Source organism: Nerophis lumbriciformis, linkage group LG06 (genome assembly GCF_033978685.3).
Source record: "Nerophis lumbriciformis linkage group LG06, RoL_Nlum_v2.1, whole genome shotgun sequence".
Taxonomy (NCBI): Eukaryota; Metazoa; Chordata; class Actinopteri; order Syngnathiformes; family Syngnathidae; genus Nerophis; species Nerophis lumbriciformis.
The window spans coordinates 37,335,378-37,360,772 of NC_084553.2; the positions used below are offsets into that span (position 1 = coordinate 37,335,378).

The 25,395-nt window shown below is 41.0% G+C and overlaps 1 protein-coding gene across 1 annotated transcript in view; it reads right to left on the reverse strand.

The window, feature by feature from the left end:
* Positions 1 to 25,395, reverse strand: part of csmd1a (CUB and Sushi multiple domains 1a) — a 1,090,750-nt gene that overhangs the window by 514,074 nt on the left and 551,281 nt on the right. Inside the window, exon 4 of the mRNA XM_061964242.1 lies at positions 3,590 to 3,784. Within this exon, the coding sequence (XP_061820226.1) occupies positions 3,590 to 3,784 (195 nt within the window). The remainder of the gene's footprint in view (positions 1 to 3,589; positions 3,785 to 25,395) is intronic.

Consider the following 25,395-nt stretch of genomic DNA (forward strand, 5'->3'; position numbering starts at 1 on the left):
TCAATGTCAATGATTAATTTACAGTACGGGCCTATGTGTGACACATTTGTAATATACTAGAGCTGCAGCTATCGAGTATTTTAGTAATCAAGTATTCTATCTAATATCCCGATCGAGTAATCGAATAAATCATATTTTTGCTTAATTAAGGTTTAATTATACATGTTAAGATGTGCCCTCAATTATTGCATTTGGCCTAATTGTCTTTTATTTCCTAAACGCCTGTTTTCACTATTGAAGGCTGACACGCACAGCTGAAATGCGTCCGTGGTTGATTGTGCCAATTTGTGTGTGCTAATAAAAACAGGTGCGCTCACAGCCCTATGTGCTGTGCGGTGTGACCGCATAAACCAAGTTATTGTGCAATTTGATGATTATTATATGGTGTCGTTTAAATGTTGGTGTCTCCACGCAAATCCGCTGAGCTGTTTTCAACCTGCTAACAATACATATACAATAGAAAAAGACAAACCACTTAATAATGACAACAACAGTTTAGAATTTTACGAATGCAATACAGTTCATTGCATTCATTGCATGCAAAATTGTAATCAATGTTCATTTTGCCATCATAACATGTTTGAGATTAAAACACAAATATATAAAATTAGTTCAAAATGAATATTCCCTGAGAAAGTTAAAATAAACATACATTCTTAGTATCAAAAATAAAACAATAAGAACAGTTTTCATTGTATCAAACATAAAAAAGTGGATTAGTTAGTACCTTTAATACTGCATTTGAAAAGTGCAACTTCATATTCAGAACAAATACGGCTGACAGGAACTTGGCACACAACTGCTACCACTTTGAACAAAGACTTGGAATTCTTACATTCTATAGAGACTATAGTGCAGGGGTGGGCAATTAATTTTTACCGGGGGCCGCATGAGCAACCCGAGCACTGCTGGAGGGCCACACCGACAATATTTCAATTAAATGTTGCTCAAATTATTTTTGATATACCGTAAGATAAATAATAATAAGAAGAATTTCATTTAACCTAACGTATCTTTATACAAAAGCAGATGGCTTTTGATGGTTTTATTTTTAACACAACACTTCCTGAAATACAATGCAAAAATGTCAATTTCTGTCACTTTATCCTGCATCCTCTTTGTTGTGAACGTAGCACGCCTGTAAGGTGATTGGCGAAGAAGGAGGAAGCGTTGCTGTTGCGGAAATGAGGAGTGAGGATAGATGTGCAGGTGGAAAGAACGAGATAAGTTGAGCTGTGTTAGTATAGGTTGCTCAATAAAAGTTTAAAGAGAGCGTCAGACTTGGTGTGCACTTCTCCTGGACGCTACAATTGGTGACAGAAGTGGGATGAAATGCCTCCCAGTTCGCCTTGCCATCAAACCTGGGAGTCTTCACTGAGGGCGGCATTCCCCCATGCCAAGCAATGCGCGCTGCACCTGTAGACGCTGCCTCTCTCCTTCCACCCTCTCTCTCTCTTTGCGACGAGCTCCTCACGTCCGGGATTCACAGACATCTGCACTTAAAGTCCCCACTCAGTGTCCTTCTCCTCCGTTCAATCTTGACAAAGTCGCGAGGAAACATCGTGGCACGTACCTCCCGATGCCGTAGCAGGCTGAGCGCACAAGCAGCGCAGTATGTGCAAAGTTTTACTTCTGTGCAAAGTTTTACTTCTGACACCAATTGTAGCGTCCAGAAGAAGTGCACACCAAGTCTGACGCTCTTTTTAAACTTTTATTGAGCAACCTATACCAACACAGCTCAACTTATCTCGTTCCTTTCACACGCACGTCTATCCTCACTCATTTCCGCAACTAAAGAACACAACATCAACTTCAGCAGGTCGTTACACTATATTCTTTAAACACAGCAACACGTGTTCCACAAATTAAGCACACGGCTTTACCTTTAATTTCTGTAAATAAATACTTGGCAGTCCATGTCTTGTTGAAAACACACCATTCGTCATCAACTTTTCTTTTTTTTAGCGTCTCAGGGATAATCAGGCATCACTAGTCGCTGTGCACCTTCACTCGCAGGGTACACACGGACATACACTCATAAATATCACTTTTCAAAATAAAAGCAGCACAATTGTATTGCACGCATGACATAGATGTTTTTTTTAATTTATTTTGTAATTTGTGATTGCAGCTGTTCACATTCACTCACAATCACGCATGAGCATACGTCCACACGGAAGTAATACAAATAACGCTTTTCAAAACAAAAGCAGCACCGTTGTATTGCACACTCGAGATAGATACTTTTTAAAATGTATTTTGTAATTTATGATTGGCCTCACGCGGGCCGGACAGGGACGTACAAAGGGCCGTATATGGCCCGCAGGCCGCAGAATGCCCAGGTCTGCTATAGTGGGTGCAAGTGCAAGCTATCCAAGTAGCATGTGGTTGCATGACTTGAATAACTCGAATAACTTTTCACAACTACTTTCGCGTGGTTACTAATGAAAGGCTAATTGAACACGACAGCTCGGATAGCGTTGTTTGTTTTCAACACCTTTTGACGGCATTTAATGACTTCGCGGGAGTGAAAGAACACATTCGGGTTATCATAATGAATAGCATTTATTTTACTAACACAACTTTTGCGTTTACATTTGATGATAGATGACTTACCTCGCCTCTGGCCATCCCTAAATCGGATGCTTTCTCGACAGGTGCTACTGCATCAAACTTGTGCTATTGTGGTACGCGAGCTCCACATTGCAATGTTTGCATACTACTGCGTTTTACTTTGATTTTAGTGTGAAGTGTTCCCACACCTTAGACAACTTTTGTCGCTTCTTAATTCCTTCGTTTTGCTATAGCTCTTGTCCACTGCTTTCTGCGGCGTCTGCCATTGCGAGTTTTGTCGGTGAAAAAGTTTTCTAAACTCAAGCGTATTTAAAAGAGCGGTGTTGTGCAGTGCAGGAGGCGTATGATATGTGACGTGAACACGCTGTGCAACACCTACAAAGTCCATGCGAAACGTGAGCTTTGACTACTGTTTACTAAACAAGGCAAAATGCTGTAAAAAAAAACTTAACGGCACCTCGAGGCAGCGAACATTCCTCATATATATTTTGTAATCGAATTCCTCAAATTACTCGAGGAATCGTTTCAGCTCTATAATATACTACAAAGTACATTAAGGCATTTAGGAAAACTGATTCAGAATCACAGTTAGAGTCCCAAAGGAAACTGTCCAATGAGAGCTTTGCAGAGAGTGAATCATTCAACAATGATTTTTAAAACACAAACCTGCACCGGTTTCTGCTTGTGTGCAGACTACTGAACCATTACAGGGGGCTTTGTGGAAGGATTTGGGGCTCCATCTGATTCATAGAATGGCTTGTTACATAGTTTAAACTCGACCTAACTATGATTTAAGGTAATCGATACACTCTCGTCTCCCTCAAGCCCGTGACCTCATGATCAGGTCTTTCTGTTCTCATGACAGAGGCAATTAGTTTTCATACCGCTTCTGGCTTATTACTTTCTGGAGATCTATTTTACTCATGAATTACCAGCAGGTAAAAAGCTGCTATGGGACACGGTGCAAGTGTTAATATCAGTCAAGGGTGACAAAGAAAGCAAGAAGGGCTCTTACCTCGACAAAAAGGTGAAGGGAAGTCCCACTGTGCCCCACTGCCTGCTGATACAATACACGTGAGGATATTATGTCCTTCCAGGACGAAGCCTGACTCGCAACTGTAGCGGATTTTGTCCCCAATGTTGTAGCGAGCACCATGGATGACTCCGTTGGGGATGAGTCCGGGGGTGCCACAGGTATGGCTAGGCAGGACTGAAACACAAAAACAGAAAATATTAATTATGTTTGTGAAGTGAATTACATTTATATAGCGCTTTTTCGCAAGTGACTGTTTATGTTATTGTATCAGGAGATTGAAATATATTCAGAAAAAAGAACAGATGAAGATCTAATACCGTAATATACTGTAATGTGGTTATGACACAGTTATGTAATTTAAATGAATACAAAAATTATCTCTTACGTGAATGAGCTAAATAATAGTATTTGATATTTTACGGTAATGTGTTAATAATTTCACACATAAGTCGCTCCTGAGGATAAGTCGCACCCGCGGCCAAACTATGAAAAAAACTGTGACTTATAGTCTGAAAAATACGGTATTATGAATCCTAGTTGTTGGAACGTCTGCATAGCATTTTGTTTAACCTAAATGAAACATAGTCTTGTTATTCTCACGTTTTTGACTACACAAATTCCTTAATGGTAGCAAATCATATATTTTTATGAATGTATAGAAAGCCTGTGGCTAAATTAGGGCCCTAAACGTAATTATTTTTGGAGCTGTCCCTGCTCCCCATCTATTAGAAAACATGTTCACTATTTTTTTTAATGTGAAATAAATGCCCCCCTCACACACATCTTTTACCCTTTAAATTTTTTTCATCTTTATACTTTAAAAAAAAAAAAATTAAGCAAACTAGAATGTTATTTGATGCATGTTTTGTACAAAACAAATTCAAAGTGAATTATATTTTATATAGCACTTTTTATCTGGTGACTCAAAGCGCTTTACATTGAGAAACCCATTATCTACATTCAAGATACAATTACACCAATGTGAGCGACACTGGCAGCAAAGTGTGCTAAGTGTCTTCCCAAAGGACACAAACGGCAGTGACTCGGATGGCGGAAACGGAATTTGAACTAGCAACCCTCAAGTTTCTGATCGGCTGCTCTACCACCTGAGTCACGTCGCCCCAATGGAAATAAATTGTTCCAATTATTAATTTTTTGTGTACAAAATACGCAATTTTACATAATTAATACAGATGTTCAAACCTTCTTACTGGTACTTCTGCCTTACAGATGCTGCGCACCACAAGGGACAGTGGCAATGTTGATGGAATTTTGCCATTATATTATCAGTGACAAAGCAGGAAGCGGCTAGGAATACGTTTTTTGCGGTGAATTTCATATGCAGAGCCAAGTCATTTCTCAACATTTCTACATGCGTTTCTTCGCGCGTATTTTGTGAATACAGATGGGAACAAAAAAGTCTTCATTGCATTGAACCATTTTCTTGGTTCAATGCAAGGGAACCTTTTAAGAGTTGTTTGTTTTGCATAATAAAAAGTAATTCCTAAAAGTAAATTTTTGAGCTACAGCTTGTTATATGGAAACAATTTATTGTGGTATTTGTGGCAGAATAACATGAAATAATGTGTGCTATTGGCCATTAGCAGGTGAAATGGAAGTTGTTGTCCCAAAATACAAGTCTGTACATTTCAAAACTTCCCCATTTCAAAACAAGTAATTTATTTGGTTTCTATTGGGGTAATGGGTTGGTTATGACAATTAGTATGATATTTAGTTGTGTGTAGTAGGACATTATTTTAGTTGAAGTGTGTGTTTTGTTGCTCGGGATCAGGATCGAATTATGTAGTTTTATAGACAGCATAGCGATTCACATAAAAACAAATGGTCCCATATTGCACGTGACGTCACAGCCGACACTTGGTGGGCAAACAGGCCAATTCAGAGCAGACTGCCTCTGGGGAGTTGCAATTGTCCATGCCAACAAAGTAAGCATGCCTTTGCTCAAAAAAAAAAAAGGTGCTACTTTTAAAAATTGCGCTAACTCGATTTATATTTTAATTGGATGTGCCTTATACATGCTACTGATTAGCATAGGCGATTTTAACACCTTCACATCTGGTAATGAAAACAACAACTAAGATACACATTACAATCCAACAGCTGCTGTGCAATAAGTACTACTAACAGGCTCAACAAAAGACAAGACTGGCACATTCAACTTAATGGCAAAAACTTTTTCCTGCCTACAGTGATACACCCACAACCAACTGAAATGACTACAAACTTGCAAATGAGACCCAGAAGTGCAAAAAACGATACAGAGGTAAAGACTATGTATTTCATGATTTATATAAAATGTACATGCATTAATAATCTTTATAAGCCCTCTACACACTTCATGCAGATTTCATAAGCAGCCATAAACACTTCATACACTCTTAAAACACTCCATACACTCTAAAACCGATGTCATTTTATCATGAAGCTTCAATGGCTACTCACATTTCAATGTAGTTCGCAGTAAGTGAATCACAAAGCTGCGATGGAACACAGACTCACCACTTGAGAGCGGTTTTTTATTCTCATTTTGTGTAGAATATATATTACAAATATTTTATTTAAAAAAAAAAAAAAGATATTTATTACCACATGAACACACATGAAGTACTGAAAATGTAATACTAGTATCGATTCCCATGTACCAGGAATTGGTACCGTATCGATTGAAATGTGAAAGACACCCATCCTGGTTGTCGACAGTCGTTGGATGACAGTGACAGTAGCTACAGGGAGCTCATGGTCTAACTGGGCCAAAAATCAATCTGCTGCTGGAGCCAACATGCCAAGAGGGCAGCAACACAGCCGCTGAAGTACCAACCTGGAAACATTCCATCTATTCTAACACAGCATGTTGTGTGTGCTTATACAACTGGAGCGTGTTAACTTGTTGAGTGTGTAATGTGTGTCCAAAAGCTTGATTGTGTGTGAGTGAGTGTGTACAAAATACAGACTGCCTATATATAAGACATACACAGTTTAATCAGTTTGTGTAGGCTGTTCCAATTAAATGCTGGTATGGTAATTAGACAAAGCTTCACCATGAGACCCTGAGAACTAGGACAGGAAGAACAAAAAAGGCAGAATGGTGAGGAAGATAAGTTGAAAAAGAGGCAGGAGGTAGAGGAGACCAACAGGAGAGACCGGAGATGGAGAGATGACAAATGAGATGAAATAAGGTGATAAGGAGGAGACAGCTTTATCAGACTCAATAGGATGACAAGCATTGCAATTAAGATTCATATTGCACTACACATGAGCTGTTTTAATTACCTTTTAATAGCAGTCATTTTGATTAATCATAATCAACTTCCCCAAAATAGTAAATGTACTACCCCTTATGTTCATAATTATTCATGAACCAGGAGGAAGTGTCTTAACTAGCATACAAATGCAAATTGAGGACTCTGGAATAAACCTTTTTAACAGTTTGACACCAGAGAAAGTCTTTGTACTACTGAATGACATTTTATTTACACAAGGTCATCATAGTTTTTAGCATTGCCAAAACAACAATTTTAATGGTGGCTTTTGCGCAGCCCCGAATTAATCTATAATTCAGGCTAATTGACTTGTTATTTGTACAAAGTCATGCATCTGAGCAGTTATTCACACTCAGCTGACCACACCATCCTCTGAGCAAACATGGCGCCTGCCTAGCCCCAACAAATTCAAAGCCCTGACTGTGCTGAGTGAAGCTCGTATGAGACAATACAAGGACTCATGTGTCTCAGCCAAGTCATTAGTCACACGTTGGTGACTATACAGCCTTGTGGCGGCCAGAATGCTGTGTTTTAGGCAGCCTGTCGCACTGAAGGTAATCCCTCATTTGAGTTAACGTCTGAGGAAGTCATTTGGAGGATTCCAGGAAGAGACATTTTAAGGGGATGAGGTGGTCACTGACAGGTATCTAAACTCAAGGCTTTTTTACAAGTAATTGTGATTTTTATAAATTCATTTTTTTAATGTTTATGAAAAAAAATCCCTTAAATTCACAATTTGGTCCAAGTATGAATAATTTGGGGCTTATGTTTTGTGTACTTTTGGTGGAGGAACGACCGATCAAACGCTGTTTCAGTTTGAGGCTGCAGATCGTGCACAGCCTGAGGACACTTCATTGTGATGCAATAGCGGCTCGTAGTGAAGCAAAAGGTACCGGTCAAGGTGAGAAAAAGACTCCGAGGTAGATAAAACCAATTAGGGATGAATGTTTATGAAAAAAAAATCCCTTAAATTCACAATTTGGTCCAAGTATGAATAATTTGGGGCTTATATTTTGTGTACTTTTGGTGGAGGAACGACCGATCAAACATTGTTTCAGTTTGAGGCTGCAGGTCGTGCACAGCCTGAGGACACTTCATTGTGATGCAATAGCGGCTCGTAGTGAAGCAAAAGGTAACGGTCAAGATGAGAAAAAGACTCCGAGGTAGATAAAACCAATTAGGGATGAAGAGAAAATAGGCCAGAAGGAATAACAAAGTGAGACAGGATTTGATATTATGACCATTGCATTAGTATTTGTATTACATATGTAGATGGCTGCCCCCCCCCCCCCTCCCCCCTAATTGGTTAAAGGGGAACATTATCACAATTTCAGATGGGTTAAAACCATTAAAAATCAGTTTCCAGTGGCTTATTTTATTTTTCGAAGTTTTTTTCAAAATGTTACCCATCACGCAATATCCCTAAAAAAAGCTTCAAAGTGCCTGATTTTAACCATCGTTATATACACCCGTCCATTTTCCTGTGACGTCACATAGTGATGCCAACACAAACAAACATGGCGCATAGAACAGCAAGCTATAGCGACATTAGCTCGGATTCAGACTCGGATTTCAGCGGCTTAAGCGATTCAACAGATTACGCATGTATTGAAACGGATGGTTGTAGTGTGGAGGCAGGTAGCGAAAACGAAATTGAAGAAGAAACTGAAGCTATTGAGCCATATCGGTTTGAACCGTATGCAAGCGAAACCGACGAAAACGACACGACAGCCAGCGACACGGGAGAAAGCGAGGACGAATTTGGCGATCGCCTTCTAACCAACGATTGGTATGTGTTTGTTTGGCATTAAAGGAAACTAACAACTATGAACTAGGTTTACAGCATATGAAATACATTTGGCAACAACATGCACTTTGAGAGTGCAGACAGCCCAATTTTCATCAATTAATATATTCTGTAGACATACCCTCATCCGCTCTCTTTTCCTGAAAGCTGATCTGTCCAGTTTTGGAGTTGATGTCAGCAGGCCAGGGAAGCTAGGGTCGATATTCTTCTCTTGATCAGCTTCGGTGGCATAAGGGACGGTGTGAGCCAAGACATCCAGGGGGTTGAGGTTCGCTCGTCTGCGGGAACAAACTGCCGCCATTGCTTGCCGTGCTACCGAGGTCCTTTGTCCCTGAATTGCTCACACACTCCGGCAGATTCAATGGGGGTCTGGCGGCAGATTTCTTTGACTTTATCGTTGGAAATGCATCTGCTCTGAGTGTCGCAGGATATCCACACATTCTTGCCATCTCTGTCATAGCATAGCTTTCGTCGGTAAAGTGTGCGGAACAATCGTCCAATTTCTTGCCACTTTCGCATCTTTGGGTCACTGGTGCAACTTGAATCCGTCCCTGTTCGTGTTGTTACACCCTCCGACAACACACCGACGAGGCATGATGTCTCCAAGGTACGGAAAACAGTCGAAAAAACGGAAAATAACAGAGCTGATTTGACTCGGTGTTTGTAATGTGTTTGGGAAAATGCTCCGAGAGCGAATAATAGAAAGGCGTTTAATTCGCCAAAATTTACCCATTTAGAGTTCGGATATCGGTTAAAAAAATATATGGTCTTTTTTCTGCAACATCAAGGTATATATTGACGCTTACATAGGTCTGGTGAGAATGTTCCCCTTTAAAAAAAAATCTGCCAGCTCAAAAAGAAATATCAACCTAACTTGGTTCATCTGCATGTCAAGACTTGGTCCTGGGTGTGTGCTTTTCCGGGATGCAACGGAAAGTTGGCACGGGCGAGACGGGAATGGAGGTACATGATTTATTTATATTTATCAAAAAAAGGAATAAATGAAAGCGCGCACAGTGGCGGAGAATAAACTATGAAAAAACAAAAAGACTATAAACATGGAACCAAAACTTACTTTGACAAGGGACATGAAGCAGGATCATAGAGGAATGGACAGAGCATAAATGTGGTGCGTAGAAGCATATATGGGGTGAGGTCGTCAGGCCGAACAACAGAAAATGAATTAACTTAAATACTATGGACATGATTAGTGAAAGCAGGTGCGTGACTCAAAACGTGAAACAGGTGCGCAGGGCCGGCCCGTGGCATAGGCCGTATAGGCAAATGCTAAGGGCGCCGTCCATCAGGGGGCGCCACGCCAGTGCCACAAATGTTGGAGAAAAAAATAAAAAAGTTGGTACTATTATTTCTAAATACAAAAAATAATCCCACGTTAATTAAAATGCAAAGTAAAGCCTATATAATAGAAATATTATTTGTTACAACATTACGCCCCCCCCCCCCCCCCCCCCACCCACCCCCACCCCCCACCCCCTCCCTTCCCGTATCATGACTCTTTTTGGACGTCACCACATCAGAAAATCAACACAAGATGTCAAAACGGCCAAAACTGTCAGGTGCCCAGGGAAGAAAAAAGAGAAAAGAAGAGGAGGAGAAACGAGAAAAAGACAAGAGGTAGCAGGTAGGTAACGTTAGCCTACATGAAATTATTTGTCTGTTACAGAATGTGATAGTAACCTGGCTTTTTAGCATTAAGCTAATGTTACATGATTCGGCAATTGCTAATCAATAAATAGCTAGTTCTGTTTTAACGTCGGGTTAATATTGTGGAGGGGGCTAAATTGTTATGGAAAATAATAATGTAACGTTAGGTAATTACAGTACTCCCACCTTACATTCCTCAGGGACATTTGTATTAGATCTTTTAAGCAGGTGTTTTTTGTTTACATTGTTATTGCCTTCTGGTTAGCTAATGTTTGCCCTGCAGGTAATAGTCACTTTTCCACCCCTTTATATATTAGGTATAGTTGTAAGCCTAGTTGTTAAAGTGCACATCATTAATGTAAATTAAGCAATATGTATGTAAAAAATTTTGTATTTCATATATTCATTTTTTATTTTTTGCCTTGATTTATTTATTCATATTTTTTTTATCTTGTTAACTATTCTGATTGTTAATTTGCTTTCTTTAAGTAAAAAAAAGGTCAAAGACAAAGCTATTCGGTTTCTTGTGAGTATATACACTTCACTGCCGATGTGGGGGGGGCGCCACCTAAAATCTTGCCTAGGGCGCCAGATTGGTTAGGGTCGGGCCTGCAGGTGCGTGACGTGACAGGTGAAAACTAATGGTTGCTATGGTGACCAGACAAGGAAGTGAAAAGACAGAAACTAAACAAAACATGACTTAAAACAAAACATGATAATACAGACATGACAGAGCCCCTCCCTTAAGGACAGATACCAGATGTCCAAGAAAAAAAACTTAACAAAAGTCATGGGAGGGCGGGAGGGGGACATGGCGGTGGGTCGCCAGACCACGTGTCCCCGTATCCACCGGGGCAGAGTTAGGTGACGGCGGCGAGTGGAACGCCGCTGCAGCAGGCGAGGTGGGCGACCCGGGACAGGCCACATCCGTGGCCGACTGGGATGTGGGCGCACTTGGCGTGGCGGGCGACCAGGTAGCGGCCATATCCGTGGCCGACGAGGAGACAGGCGCGTCGTCATCTTTGCAGGCGTGGAAGCTCGGCGTGGCACGTCAGGCGGCGAAGCTCGGCGTGGCACGTCAGGCGGCGAAGCTCGGCATGGGTCTTGGCATGGCGGGTCTTGGTCTTGGCATGGCGGGTCTTGGTCTTGGTCTTGGCATGGCGGGTCTTGGTCTTGGTCTTGGCATGGCGGGTCTTGGTCTTGGCATGGCGGGTCTTGGTCTTGGCATGGCGGGTCTTGGCATGGCGGGTCTTGGTCTTGGCATGGCGGGTCTTGGTCTTGGCATGGCGGGTCTTGGCATGGCGGGTCTTGGTCTTGGCATGGCGGGTCTTGGTCTTGGCATGGCGGGTCTTGGCGTCGTGAAGCTGCGACTGGCGGCACTTGGCGTCGTGGAGCTGTGACTGGCGGCACTTGGCGTCGTGGAGCTGCGACTGGCGGCACTTGGCGTCGTGGAGCTGGTACCGGAGCTTGGCGTGGAGGGTCTTGGTCTTGGGCTTGGCGTGGAGGGTCTTGGTCTTGGCGTGGAGGGTCTTGGTCTTGGGCTTGGCGTGGAGGGTCTTGGTCTTGGACTTGGCGTGGAGGGTCTTGGTCTTGGACTTGGCGTGGAGGGTCTTGGTCTTGGACTTGGCGTGGAGGGTCTTGGTCTTGGACTTGGCGTGGAGGGTCTTGGTCTTGGACTTGGCGTGGAGGGTCTTGGTCTTGGCTAGGCAGTGCTTGGCGGCGTGGAGCTGGTACCGGAGCTTGGCATGATGCGGCTAGGCGTGGTGCGGGTACTGGAGTCTGCCTTGGAACTTGGCGTGGTGGAGCTGGTGCTAGCCTTGGCGCTAGCCGTGATGCAGCTACTGGTGCTAGCCGTGAAGCAGCGACAGGTGCTATCCGTGGCTCTGGTGCTAGCCTTGGCGCTAGCCGTGGTGCAGCTACTGGTGCTAGCCGTGGAGCAACGACAGGTGCTAGCCGTGGCTCTGGTGCTAGCCTTGGCGCTAGCCGTGGTGCAGCTACTGGTGCTAGCCTTGGTGCAGGTGGAGGTGGTCGAGCTGGGGGTTGCGGCTTGGCATGGTAAAAGACTGGTGAGGGCGGTCGTGCTGGAGGCTGTGGCTTGACGGGTCGGAAGACTGGTGAGGGCGGTCGTGCTGGAGGCTGTGGCTTGACAGGTCGGAAGACTGGTGGTGGCTGCCGTGCTGGAGGCTGTGGCTTGGCATGGTGATGCCGAGCCACCCCACCAACACAGCTCCCGACCCCAGCCCCCCCCTCAAGGGGCGGATACCAGACGCGCTCCCTGCGGTCTGGAACTCCCTCTAGGGGTGGGCGGAGGGAGGTCTGGAGGGGGGCTGAAATTTCCCCTTTAAGTTGTCCACAATGTTTTTGTTTTTTATCCCCCACCTGGGGTTGTGTGGGCGGGAAAAAAGAAAAAAATTGTGACGGGGGCGGGACTTGAGTCTTGGGGGGCGGAGCATGAGTCTTGGGGGGCGGGGAATCAAAAGAAAAAGAATTCAGAAAAAAAAAATCATGATTTTTGACGTCATTAGGGCGAAGCCGGGCTGGCTGCTGCTTGCTTCCGCCCGGAGGGGCAGGGGCATGTGGGAGCGGCGTGTCCTGCAGGCTCGCGGAAGTTCTACCCGACGTCCTTCGTCGGGAGCGGCGTTTCCGGCACTGCTGCGCTGCGTCCTCCCATTCCTGGGACCAAATGGAGTTTCTGTACTCCACAGAGGAGTAGCGCCGAGTTTCCTCCTCCATCGCGCACAGGACCGCCCAAGAAGCCTCGTCAAAAATGTCCAACTCTCGTGCGGAAAAGCGAGTCTGCTGACGACCTACTGTCAAGACTTGGTCCTGGGTGTGTGCTTTTCCGGGATGCAACGGAAAGTTGGCACGGGCGAGACGGGAATGGAGGTACATGATTTATTTATATTTATCAAAAAAAGGAATAAATGAAAGCGCGCACAGTGGCGGAGAATAAACTATGAAAAAACAAAAAGACTATAAACATGGAACCAAAACTTACTTTGACAAGGGACATGAAGCAGGATCATAGAGGAATGGACAGAGCATAAATGTGGTGCGTAGAAGCATATATGGGGTGAGGTCGTCAGGCCGAACAACAGAAAATGAATTAACTTAAATACTATGGACATGATTAGTGAAAGCAGGTGCGTGACTCAAAACGTGAAACAGGTGCGTGACGTGACAGGTGAAAACTAATGGTTGCTATGGTGACCAGACAAGGGAGTGAAAAGACAGAAACTAAACAAAACATGACTTAAAACAAAACATGATAATACAGACATGACACTGCAGTACTTCTGTCATAGTGCTGTGAGATACTACGATATATATTGTAGTGCGACATAAAAAATGTCTATGTATGATATAATTATCTTTTGTTCATATCGTAATTTTAATTATCTCGGTTACTACTTTACATTTGTAACCCAGCTAGTTCACCCCTGTGCATTCTTAATGTATTCCGCACGGGAACTCAGATCTGTGTCCTCTGAATTGTGCTGACCACCGGACTAAAAGCCTGGTATGGCTGACCAGCAGCTAACTCTTAAAGTTGTCATAGAGTAAGGTTTACCAACATACATCTGATACAGCCGCACTGGCTGGCCCCGTTGCAATAAATAACTGTACGGCGCTGATACATCAATGCATGCGAGAGGTAGCAGGAGAGCACAATGGTAGCTAAGCCAACAAAGTCGAAAAGGAATTGTGGCAAAAAGAGTAAAGAATCATTCCTTTGTTTGGATTTATTAAGAAGACACCAACCAAACAACAGTACATGGCAAAACATGCCACAAACAAGTTGTTGCTAGTGACTTGAACATGTCTAATTTGTTCTATCACTTTACAACATTGCATGAATATCAGTACATTTTTTTTTTTAAGATACAACAAAATACTAACCTTAATACCACAAAGTGATGAAAAGAAAAACACACCTAATGAGCCTGACAGAATTGTTTTTCAAATGCATGACAAGAAGTCCCGCATACATTACAGATGCCATAGATATGACCCTAGTATGGTGAAAAGAAGGGTCAGCACTAAAAACAAAAATGATAATGATAATAATAATAAACTACATTTAAGAAAAAATAATATGTGCTATATATATCGTTATCAGGATGTAAAATTACCTATATCAAGATATACATTTGTCCATACCACACAGCACTACTCTCCAGTTTTTGTCTACCTCAGTTTAAATATACAGTACAGTGACGCATATTACCCGAACTACATGCTAAAAATAGCCAAGCAAATAGCTTTTTAAATGCGCTGTTATAGAAGCGCAGAGGCAGTTGCCTCTGGTTAAAAGGCATCCTAGATGTGTTCTCTCCTAATGCAGTCACCTAACCACACAGTCTACAAAACAGCACGGCCAGTCTACTTGAGTAAATCTGTCGAAACGCTTAACAGCTATGACCTTTTCGTGGTTTCTGATGAGTTAAAGACAAATCATATTCATGCATGTATTTTCTATACATTCATCCATCTTCTTCCGCTTATCCGAGGTCGGGTCGCGGGGGCAGCAGCCTAAGCAGGGAAGCCCAGACTTCCCTCTCCCCAGCCACTTTGTCCAGCTCTTCCTGTGGGACCCCGAGACGTTCCCAAGCCAGCCGGGAGACATAGTCTTCCCCGCGGCCTCCTACCGGTCGGCGTTCGGGTGGCATCCTGACCAGATGCCCGAACCACCTCATCTGGCTCCTCTCAATGTGGAGGAGCAGCGACTTTACTTTGAGCTCCCCCCGGATGGCAGAGCTTCTCACCTTATCTCTAAGGGGGAGCCCCGCCACCCGGCGGAGGAAACTCATTTCGGCCTCTTGTACCCGTGATCTTGTCCTTTCAGTCATAACCCAAAGCTCATGACCATAGGTGAGGATGGGAACGTAGATCGACCGGTAAATTGAGAGCTTTGCCTTCCGGCTCAGCTCCTTGTTCACCACAACGGATCGATACAGCGTCCGCATTACTGAAGACGCCGCACAGATCCGCCTTTCGATCTCACGATCCACTCTTCCCTCACTCGTGAACAAGACTCCGAGGTACTTGAACTCCTCCACTTGGGGCAAGATCTCCTCCCCAACCCGGAGATGGCACTCCACCCTTTTCCGGGCGAGAACCATGGACTCGGACTTGGAGGTGCTGATTCTCATCGCGGTCGCTTCACACTCGGCTGCGAACCGATCCAGCGAGAGCTGAAGATCCTGGCCAGATGAAGCCATCAGGACCACATCATCTGCAAAAAGATTTTCTATACAACTTTTCTTTATTATGGTCTATAGCCTATCTCTTTTGACGTTGGGTGATGTAACCCTTGTCTGATAGCCAGTCAATCACAAGACACATATATAGAAACAACAATTCACACTCACACCTACAGACAATTCAGAGTCTGCAATTAGTACATTTTTGGGATGTGGTAAGAAGCCGCAGAAAACCCACACAAGCATAAACAAAACAAGTCAACTCCACACAGAGATGTGCTCCAATTGAAATGGAACCTTCAATCTTCTGACTGTGGGGTCGACATGCTAACTACTCAGGTAAATCATGTTCTCAGAAACATTTAATTTAATAATAAGTTTAACAAAGAATCAAACCACTGTGTATTATGATACCATTAACATCGAAAATATACTTTAGTCTCAAATATTCAAAGCAAAAGAAAACTAGCAGACAACCAGTATGTTACTCTCTTGCAATGAATACTAATTAAAGTAAGTAGCAATTAAATAACATAGTTGAAATGCATCCGCATGCTCCATGTAACCTGCCATGAGCCAACGTTGGAGCAGATGTTATGTTAAATATGTGCCCTCCTTTGCTGGCAAAACTCACAAAGTTCATGTTTGGTTTCCCTGGGCTGTAAAGTTAACACCAAGCGGAACCAGAACAAATGTCAGACTGTGAGCACATGTTCCCAAACTGGGATTTGACCAGATGTAAGAGGCAATTCATCCGGCAGAATGATTAACACCTTGGCATACTGGAGCATCGCTGCAACCTTTTTCTTGGCTTGGCAAAAAAATGCCTCTTGACAAAAATCTAACTCCTAACAAAAACTGTAATAAGTCAACTATTAATCATTTTCTTATGATACAATCACTGAACAGTGAAGTATCACATAATCGACTACTGTATGCATTAGATAGCCAAAAGTCAGACTAATTCATCGTCACTTATTTTAGTATTCTATAATACTGCTGTGCGTAGCTCATGGACAACATTTATATTAGCACTTGTGGTAGTTGTGCTTGTAGAAACTTTACTGCAGACTAAAACATTCAAACTATAAATTTTAACGCAACCTTTAATTGGTAAGCTTTTATCCGTCTTTATTTGTTAACAAATGCATGTGTACCAATGCTGATTACCTTAGTCCAGGGCCAGGTCACCAACCAGCCACAAACCTTGTTGTAAAAATAGCACACTCACAAGTGAGTTGTGTGTTGAACTGTATTTTATTGTGTTGCTATTCGTTTCAAATCACACTTACATTTATGTACAGTTGAAAAGAAGACTATTAAACACACTGTGAAAAAGCGTAAAATATATATATATATACATATATGAACTCTGACTTAGTCTATTTCAAAGATCCGTCTACTGCTGTAATGTGCACATGACAAGACCTCGGCAGAAATTCACACTTACGTTGTGCCTCTGGGTATTCGCTCATTTTAGTTACCCAAATCCTGGATTTTCACAAGATGCGTAAAGGCTGCTTCACATCTCCCCCACCGCTATGAACCCAAGAAATTTCCACTCGAGTCAACTTTTCAGTTTTCACTGCCGGTGGACACCCAGTGCACGGCACCGCCACTGTCACGGCAGGACAAGAAGTCATGCACAGGAATAAATACAATTTACACACAAATGTATACGAACAAATTCAATTATCTGGTTTACGGGTGTACGGTATACCAATATTAGTATAGTACCGCAATATTAATGAATCATATTCGGTACTATACCGCCTCTGAAAAGTACCGGTCCGCCTCCCCCTGCACCCCCGTCGTCATCACGTCATGTCATTGCAGGGTTTACGAGCAGACGAGCATGTTCGGTAGCACACAATCACGGAGTACTTACAAGCAGACAATGTGTGTAGACAGAAAAGGGAGAAAGGACGCATTTTGGTTTAAAAACTGACAATAAAAGTAAAGCTATAACACTGAAACGCTCACCGGAAGAGGTGCTTTAAGACATGGCTAGCTAGCTAGCGGCTAAAGTCCAGCCCCTGTCGGCAGTGTTTTAGCTACTTCTAAATCACTAATCCTCGCCTCCATGGCGACAAATAAAGTACGTTTCTAACAAATATCATCCCTGCAGGACGAGGAATAGCTAAACATGCTTCACTACACACGGTAGCTCACCTGCGTCAAAATGTAAACAAACGCCATTGGTGGATCTACACCTGACATCACTGTAATGATACCAAGTACAAGAGCGTATGTAGTCGATACTACTATGATTACGTCGATATTGTTGCCATCACAACATCTTCTTTCGTTTAAAAAAAAATATATATTATGTTTATAAACACAGGAAATATGTCCCTGGACATATGACCAATGTATGATCTTATAATGACTTGGTATCGGATTGCTACCCAAATGTGTGGTATCATCCGAAACTAATGTAAAGCATCCAAACAACAGAAGAATAAGTGATTTTTACATTTTAACAGAAGTCTAGATATAACATGTTAAAAAAGAAAGTAAGCAGATATTAACAGTAAATGAACAAGTAGATAAACAATTCATTTTCTACCACTTGTCCTTAATAATGTTGACGAAATAATAGTATGGAAAATGACACAATATAATACTGCATACGTCAGCAGCTAAATTAGGAGCTTTTGTTTGCTTACTTACTAATAAAAGACAAGTTGTCTTGTATGTTCACTATTTTATTTAAGGACAAACTTGCAATAGGAAACATGTGTTTAATGTACCCTAAGATTTTTTGTTAAAATAAAGCCAATAATGCAATTATTTTGTGGTTCCTGTCGAAAAGTACCGAAAAGTATCAAAATAATTTTGGTACCGGTATCGGGACAACACTAATCTGGTTTATTTTCAATATAAAATATTTCTTGAATCTTCCTAAGGTGCGGGGACTGACCTGAAGTTAACATGAAAATGTATTTCAGTCGTAATTTCACCCCGTTTACACAATTAATGAGGAGATGCTCAGTGGATAAGCTGTCGTCTTTTCTATCGTCAAGTCTGCCGCCATACAGGTAAAAGCCAGTAAATTAGAATATTTTGAAAAACTTGATTTATTTCAGTAATTGCATTCAAAAGGTGTAACTTGTACATTATATTTATTCATTGCACACAGACTGATGCATTCAAATGTTTATTTCATTGAATTTTGATGATTTGAAGTGGCAACAAATGAAAATCCAAAATTCCGTGTGTCACAAAATTAGAATATTACTTAAGGCTAATACAAAAAAGGGATTTTTAGAAATGTTGGCCAACTGAAAAGTATGAAAATGAAAAATATGAGCATGTACAATACTCAATACTTGGTTGGAGCTCCTTTTGCCTCAATTACTGCGTTAATGTGGCGTGGCATGGAGTCGATGAGTTTCTGGCAATGCTCAGGTGTTATGAGAGCCCAGGTTGCTCTGATAGTGGCCTTCAACTCTTCTGCGTTTTTGGGTCTGGCATTCTGCATCTTCCTTTTCACAATACCCCACAGATTTTCTATGGGGCTAAGGTCAGGGGAGTTGGCGGGCCAATTTAGAACAGAAATACCATGGTCCGTAAACCAGGCACGGGTAGATTTTGCGCTGTGTGCAGGCGCCAAGTCCTGTTGGAACTTGAAATCTCCATCTCCATAGAGCAGGTCAGCAGCAGGAAGCATGAAGTGCTCTAAAACATGCTGGTAGACGGCTGCGTTGACCCTGGATCTCACCCTGGACCCTGGATCTCACTGATGGTGGAAACTTTACACTAGACTTCAGGCAACGTGGATCCTGTGCCTCTCCTGTCTTCCTCCAGACTCTGGGACCTCGATTTCCAAAGGAAATGCAAAATTTGCATGGTTGGGTGATGGTTTGGGGTGCCATGTCATCTGCTGGTGTCCGTCCACTCTGTTTCCTGAGATCCAGGGTCAACGCAGCCGTCTACCAGCAAGTTTTAGAGCACTTCATGCTTCCTGCTGCTGACCTGCTCTATGGAGATGGAGATTTCAAGTTCCAACAGGACTTGGCGCCTGCACACAGCGCAAAATCTACCCGTGCCTGGTTTACGGACCATGGTATTTCTGTTCTAAATTGGCCCGCCAACTCCCCTGACCTTAGCCCCATAGAAAATCTGTGGGGTATTGTGAAAAGGAAGATGCAGAATGCCAGACCCAAAAACGCAGAAGAGTTGAAGGCCACTATCAGAGCAACCTGGGCTCTCATAACACCTGAGCAGTGCCAGAAACTCATCGACTCCATGCCACGCCGCATTAACGCAGTAATTGAGGCAAAAGGAGCTCCAACCAAGTATTGAGTATTGTACATGCTCATATTTTTCATTTTCATACTTTTCAGTTGGCCAACATTTCTAAAAATCCCTTTTTTGTATTAGCCTTAAGTAATATTCTAATTTTGTGACACACGGAATTTTGGATTTTCATTTGTTGCCACTTCAAATCATCAAAATTAAATGAAATAAACATTTGAATGCGTCAGTCTGTGTGCAATGAATAAATATAATGTACAAGTTACACGTTTTGAATGCAATTACTGAAATAAATCAAGTTTTTCAAAATATTCTAATTTACTGGCTTTTACCTGTAGATACCCGTTGGTTAGTACTGACGGAAGCCGAAGCATAAAGACGTTCCACAGCGCAGTTGGGTGAACCCCCCCAAAAATACCCTGTGACTACTAAGTGAGTCAAAATGTTCGTCAACCTTTGTCAGGAGATCTTGAAATAGCATCTCTCACTAAATGTGGGACATAATCCATTCACACCGCATGTATGTGATGTGCTCAACTGCTGGAAGGATGCCAAAGCCCCAGGGCTAAATGGACTTCTCAACATCAGTAGTGCTCCCAAGGTGTAAATGTATTAGTGTCTTCACTGAGACTTACCACTGCTACCTCATATCCCTGAAATAACAAACGTAAAATGATTCATCTATCTGCCTACTTTACCTTTAGTATGATTGAGTCTTGTGGGTGTGATTTTAGACAATTTAGCTCTACCATCTGTATCTATTGTTAAATGCTCAGTAGCATTTTAAATATGTAAATGTAATATTCAAGACAGGATGCATGCTAAACAATAAAATTATCTTTTTGAATGCATCCCTGCAACACTTAAGAGGTATAACCTGACATGCAATCTATGGTAATTAGTGATGTGCGGATCGATCCTGAAATATCGATAGCACAGATACCAGATCAATGCCCCAATATCGATTCTCATTTAAAAATATCAATAGTTTTGATACTTTAGTTATTTTAAATAATGAAAACTATTATTAGGAACATGGTGTAAAGTAATTAAATTATTGAGATATTGTCTAGATGTTGTCCTAAACAAAATGAAAATAGCAAAAGTTGTACCGATTAAAATAACACTGGAGACAAACACCAGTTTACGAATTACAGACCTGTTTCTTTACTTCCACAATTTTCAAAAATGGGGGGGAGGGGTGCATGGGGGGGGGGGGGGGGGGTTGGTTTTAGCGGGGTGTATATTGTAGCGTCCCGGAAGAGTTTGAGCTGTAAGGGGTTCTGGGTATTTGTTCTGTTGTGTTTATGTTGTGTTACGGTGCGGATGTTCTCCCGAAATGTGTTTGTCATTCTTGTTTGGTGTGGGTTCACAGTGTGGCGCATATTTGTAACAGTGTTAAAGTTGTTTATACGGCCTCCATCAGTGTGACCTGTATGACTGTTGATCAAGTATGCCTTGCGTTCACTCTTATGTGTGTAAAAGCCGCATATATTATGTGACTAGGCCGGCATGCTGTTCGTATGGAGGAAAAGCCGACGTGACGACAGGTTGTAAAGGACGCTAAAAGCAGTGCCTTTAAGGCACGCCCCCAATATTGTTTTCCAGGTGGAAATCGGGAGAATATCGGGAGAATGGATGCCCAGGGAGGTTTTCGGGAGGGGCACTGAAATTCAGGAGTCTCCCGGGAAAATCGTGAGGGTTGGCAAGTATGCACAGAGCTAACATTTTATCGTCAACGGCATCAATTAAACAGTAGACAGTGTGCAGCAATAAATCATAATATCTTAATCACCAATTAGAACGGTATGGCATCAGAGGGCTACTCTTGAACTGGGTAAGAAGCTATCGTACTAACAAGAAGCAATATGTGAAGTTAGGCCAACACACGTTGACAGCACTAAATATATCCTGTTTTATTTTTGGGTGTAATATCTATCCATCCATTTTCTATGGAAAGGAACAGAGATAGACAGACAACATTCACACAGACATTCACACACTAGGGCCGATTTAGGATTGCCATTCAACCTATCCCCAGGTGCATGTCTTTGGAGGTGGGAGATAACCAGAGTACCCAGAGGGAACCCACGCATTCACAGGTAGAACATTCAATTCCCAAGCCCAGGCATGGAACCCAGGACCTTCTTATTGTGAGGCACGAGCACTAACCACTGCACACTTGATAATGAGATAATCTTATTTATTTCACGATGTAAATTACCGTATTTTTCAGAGTATAAGTCGCACCGGAGTATAAGTCGCATCAGCCGAAAATGCATAATAAAGAAGGAAAAAAACATATATAATTCGCATTGGAGTATAAGTCGCATTTTTGGGGGAAATTTATTTGATAAAACCCAACACCAAGAATAGACGTTTGAAAGGCAATTTAAAATAAATAAAAAATAGTGAACAACAGGCTGAATAAGTGAACGTTATATGACGCATAAATAACCAACTGAGAACGTGCCTGGTATGTTAACGTAACATATTATGGTAAGAGTCATTCAAATAACTATAACATATAGAACATGCTATACGTTTACCAAACAATCTGTCACTCCTAATCGCTAAATCCCATGAAATCTTATACGTCTAGTCTCTTACGTGAATGAGCTAAATAATATTATTTGATATTTTATGGTAATGTGTTAATAATTTCACACATAAGTCGCTCCTGAGTATAAGTCGCACCCCCGGCCAAACTTTGAAAAAAAACTGTGACTTATAGTCCGAAAAATACGGTACAACTTACTTTACCATTCATTTACTTTTTCATTCTTAGAAGTCTATTATTTACGGAGGAGAGCACGGTGGAGCAGTGGTTAGTGCTCATGCCTCACAATAAGAAGGTCCTGGGTTTGTTCTCAGTGTTCGGGGTCTTTCTTTGTGGAGTTTGCGTGTTCTCCTTGTGACTGCGTGGGTTCCCTCTGGGGAAGAGGGAGGAGGCCTCCGCCAGTGTGCAGCTGGGATATGTTCCAGCCCTCCCGCAACTTTGAAAGGGACACCCGGCATATGGATAGATGGATGGGTGGAGAATTTATGGAGTAAACTGTGTACAAATGGAGACTGGATGTGAATAAAAGTGTTAGTAAATGCTATGAAAAGGAGGAGGATTAAATTGGTTCTCTGCTCTAATATATATTTATATATTTATATATATATATATATATATATATATATATATATATATATATATATATATATATATATATATGGTATATAAATCCATGTATATACAGTGTATATATATATATATATATATATATATATATATATATATATATATGTATATATATATATATATATATATATATATGTATATATATATGGTATATAAATCCATGTATATACAGTATATATATATATATATATATATATATATATATATATATATATATATATATATATATATATATATATATATATGGTATATAAATCCATGTATATACAGTATATATATATATATATATATATATATATATATATATATATATATATATATATATACACACACACACACACACGCACACACACACGGACATATATACATACAAAGGTTAGTTTTTATTGCATATGTATATTTATATATATATATATATATATATATATATATATATATATATATATATATATATATATATATATACATACAGTATATATGTAACCGCGACCCCGAGAGGGACCAGTGGTAGAACATGGATGGATTAAATATATATATATATATATATATATATATATATATATATATATATATATATATATATATATATATGTGATACTACACTGATCTTACATATGCAAAAAAGCTTATTTATTCTGGTAAGGTTTCCTAAAGAATTGATCATATCTAGATGTCATTATACTGCACATTGTAATTACAAAAAAAACAGACATTGTGAACTTTGTTTACTTAGGAAAAATACTGGCAATTAAAATGAGTCACTCTGTATAATAAACAGCAAGTGTATGCATCCTTTTATTGTAGGCTATTTGGAGACACCACATACAGAGTTGAATATAAATATGATAACACATTCAGTGCAGAATAATGCCATCATTTGTTTCGCCCTGTGATTTTACATTGTTTGAAGATGATTCCCCAAGAGCTGCAACACTTGAAATGCATTACTTTTTAAATTTTACCAGACACATTAGCTATATTTGCACAAAGTATAAGTTTCGCCGATACCAGCCCTAATTTTACTCTTTATCGGATAGGAAAAAAAACAGTGGTATCGCACATCACTAATGGCAATCGTCACATATCTACACTTACACTCGTTAACACTTTACAAAGCATGTCTTAAAAGAAGTATGAAGAAGCAGAGATTCGTCAATCTCCTCCCCCTTCCCACGTCTGAACAATTACTGATAGTTTGTTCACCTCCTGTGTTTAAATGGTATCGTATAATTGGGAGAGAAAATAATAGAGAATGTGTAACAGTAAAAAGCTTGTGGAGTGATGAAATAACATAACAAAAAGAGAGAAAGAAAAAAAGCAAGTGTTAAAAAAAAAATTCTGTGTTGAGTTATCCGACAAATATAAGTTACAACTTTATTTAACTTTTTTTTTAGAAATGGCAACAGCGTAATATTTTAGCATACAGACGTATATATGTACAGTACGAGCATGTCTGCCCTGTATAAAGAGGATAGAAAAGAAGGCATTTTAGAACTGCGAACATAAAGGCATCTCAAAGGTTAGTTTTTATTTAATTCAGTCCTGAAAGCTATAAGTATACAGGCTACATGTTATTATAATGTCTGTCTCCGTATTTGATTTGATTTGATTTGTACATACATGCAATAGTATAGCATTATACTAGCCTGGTTAGCTCCGGGGTAAGCTATGCTACATACACCGCTACATGATAACACATTAGATTTGTCATCAACTTCTTCAACTTCACTGTTGCTATAAATTGAAAGAACTGTCTCCGCGAACAAATCCAGTTTTCGGTAAATCTTTCAGTAGATTGTCTTCGTTCCGAGTCGGGGGTATCTTCACCAGACTCTCTTCACTATTAGTATTAGGTTGTTTATTTTTGGAGAACCAGTGTCCTCCACAGTAGACATTTGATTTTGATCTATATATTTTGTCAGTGTTACAAGAGAAGTCTGCTGTTTTTAAGAACCTTCCGCAAAAATGTAAGTCTCCAGGTTTTTTTTTAACCGAACTCGCAGGGCCCCTAATTGAATAGTAAAAATGATGAAAAAGAGAGGACCTAAAGTGGAACCTTGAGGAACACTACTCGTACTGTATAAATAAAGAAGTTAAACAAATGAGTATTGACTGGATCTGAAATAAACAAGCTACAGCAACATCTTGTTGAATAAATCACATTACGAAAAACATTGTAACTGTAAAAGGGGTGCCTCGAGGAACGCCTCAGTTATGTAATTCTCATGTTTCGACCCAAGAGTTCTATGTTTGGTAGCAAGGTTAAAATGTCAATGCAAGGATTTTTTAATATGTTTACAGTGGTCCGAGTTCCTCTATTCAATGGGAGCACTAGTGTTCTTAGGAATTTGCTGCAAAAATGTTTGTCTCCCAAGTTTTCA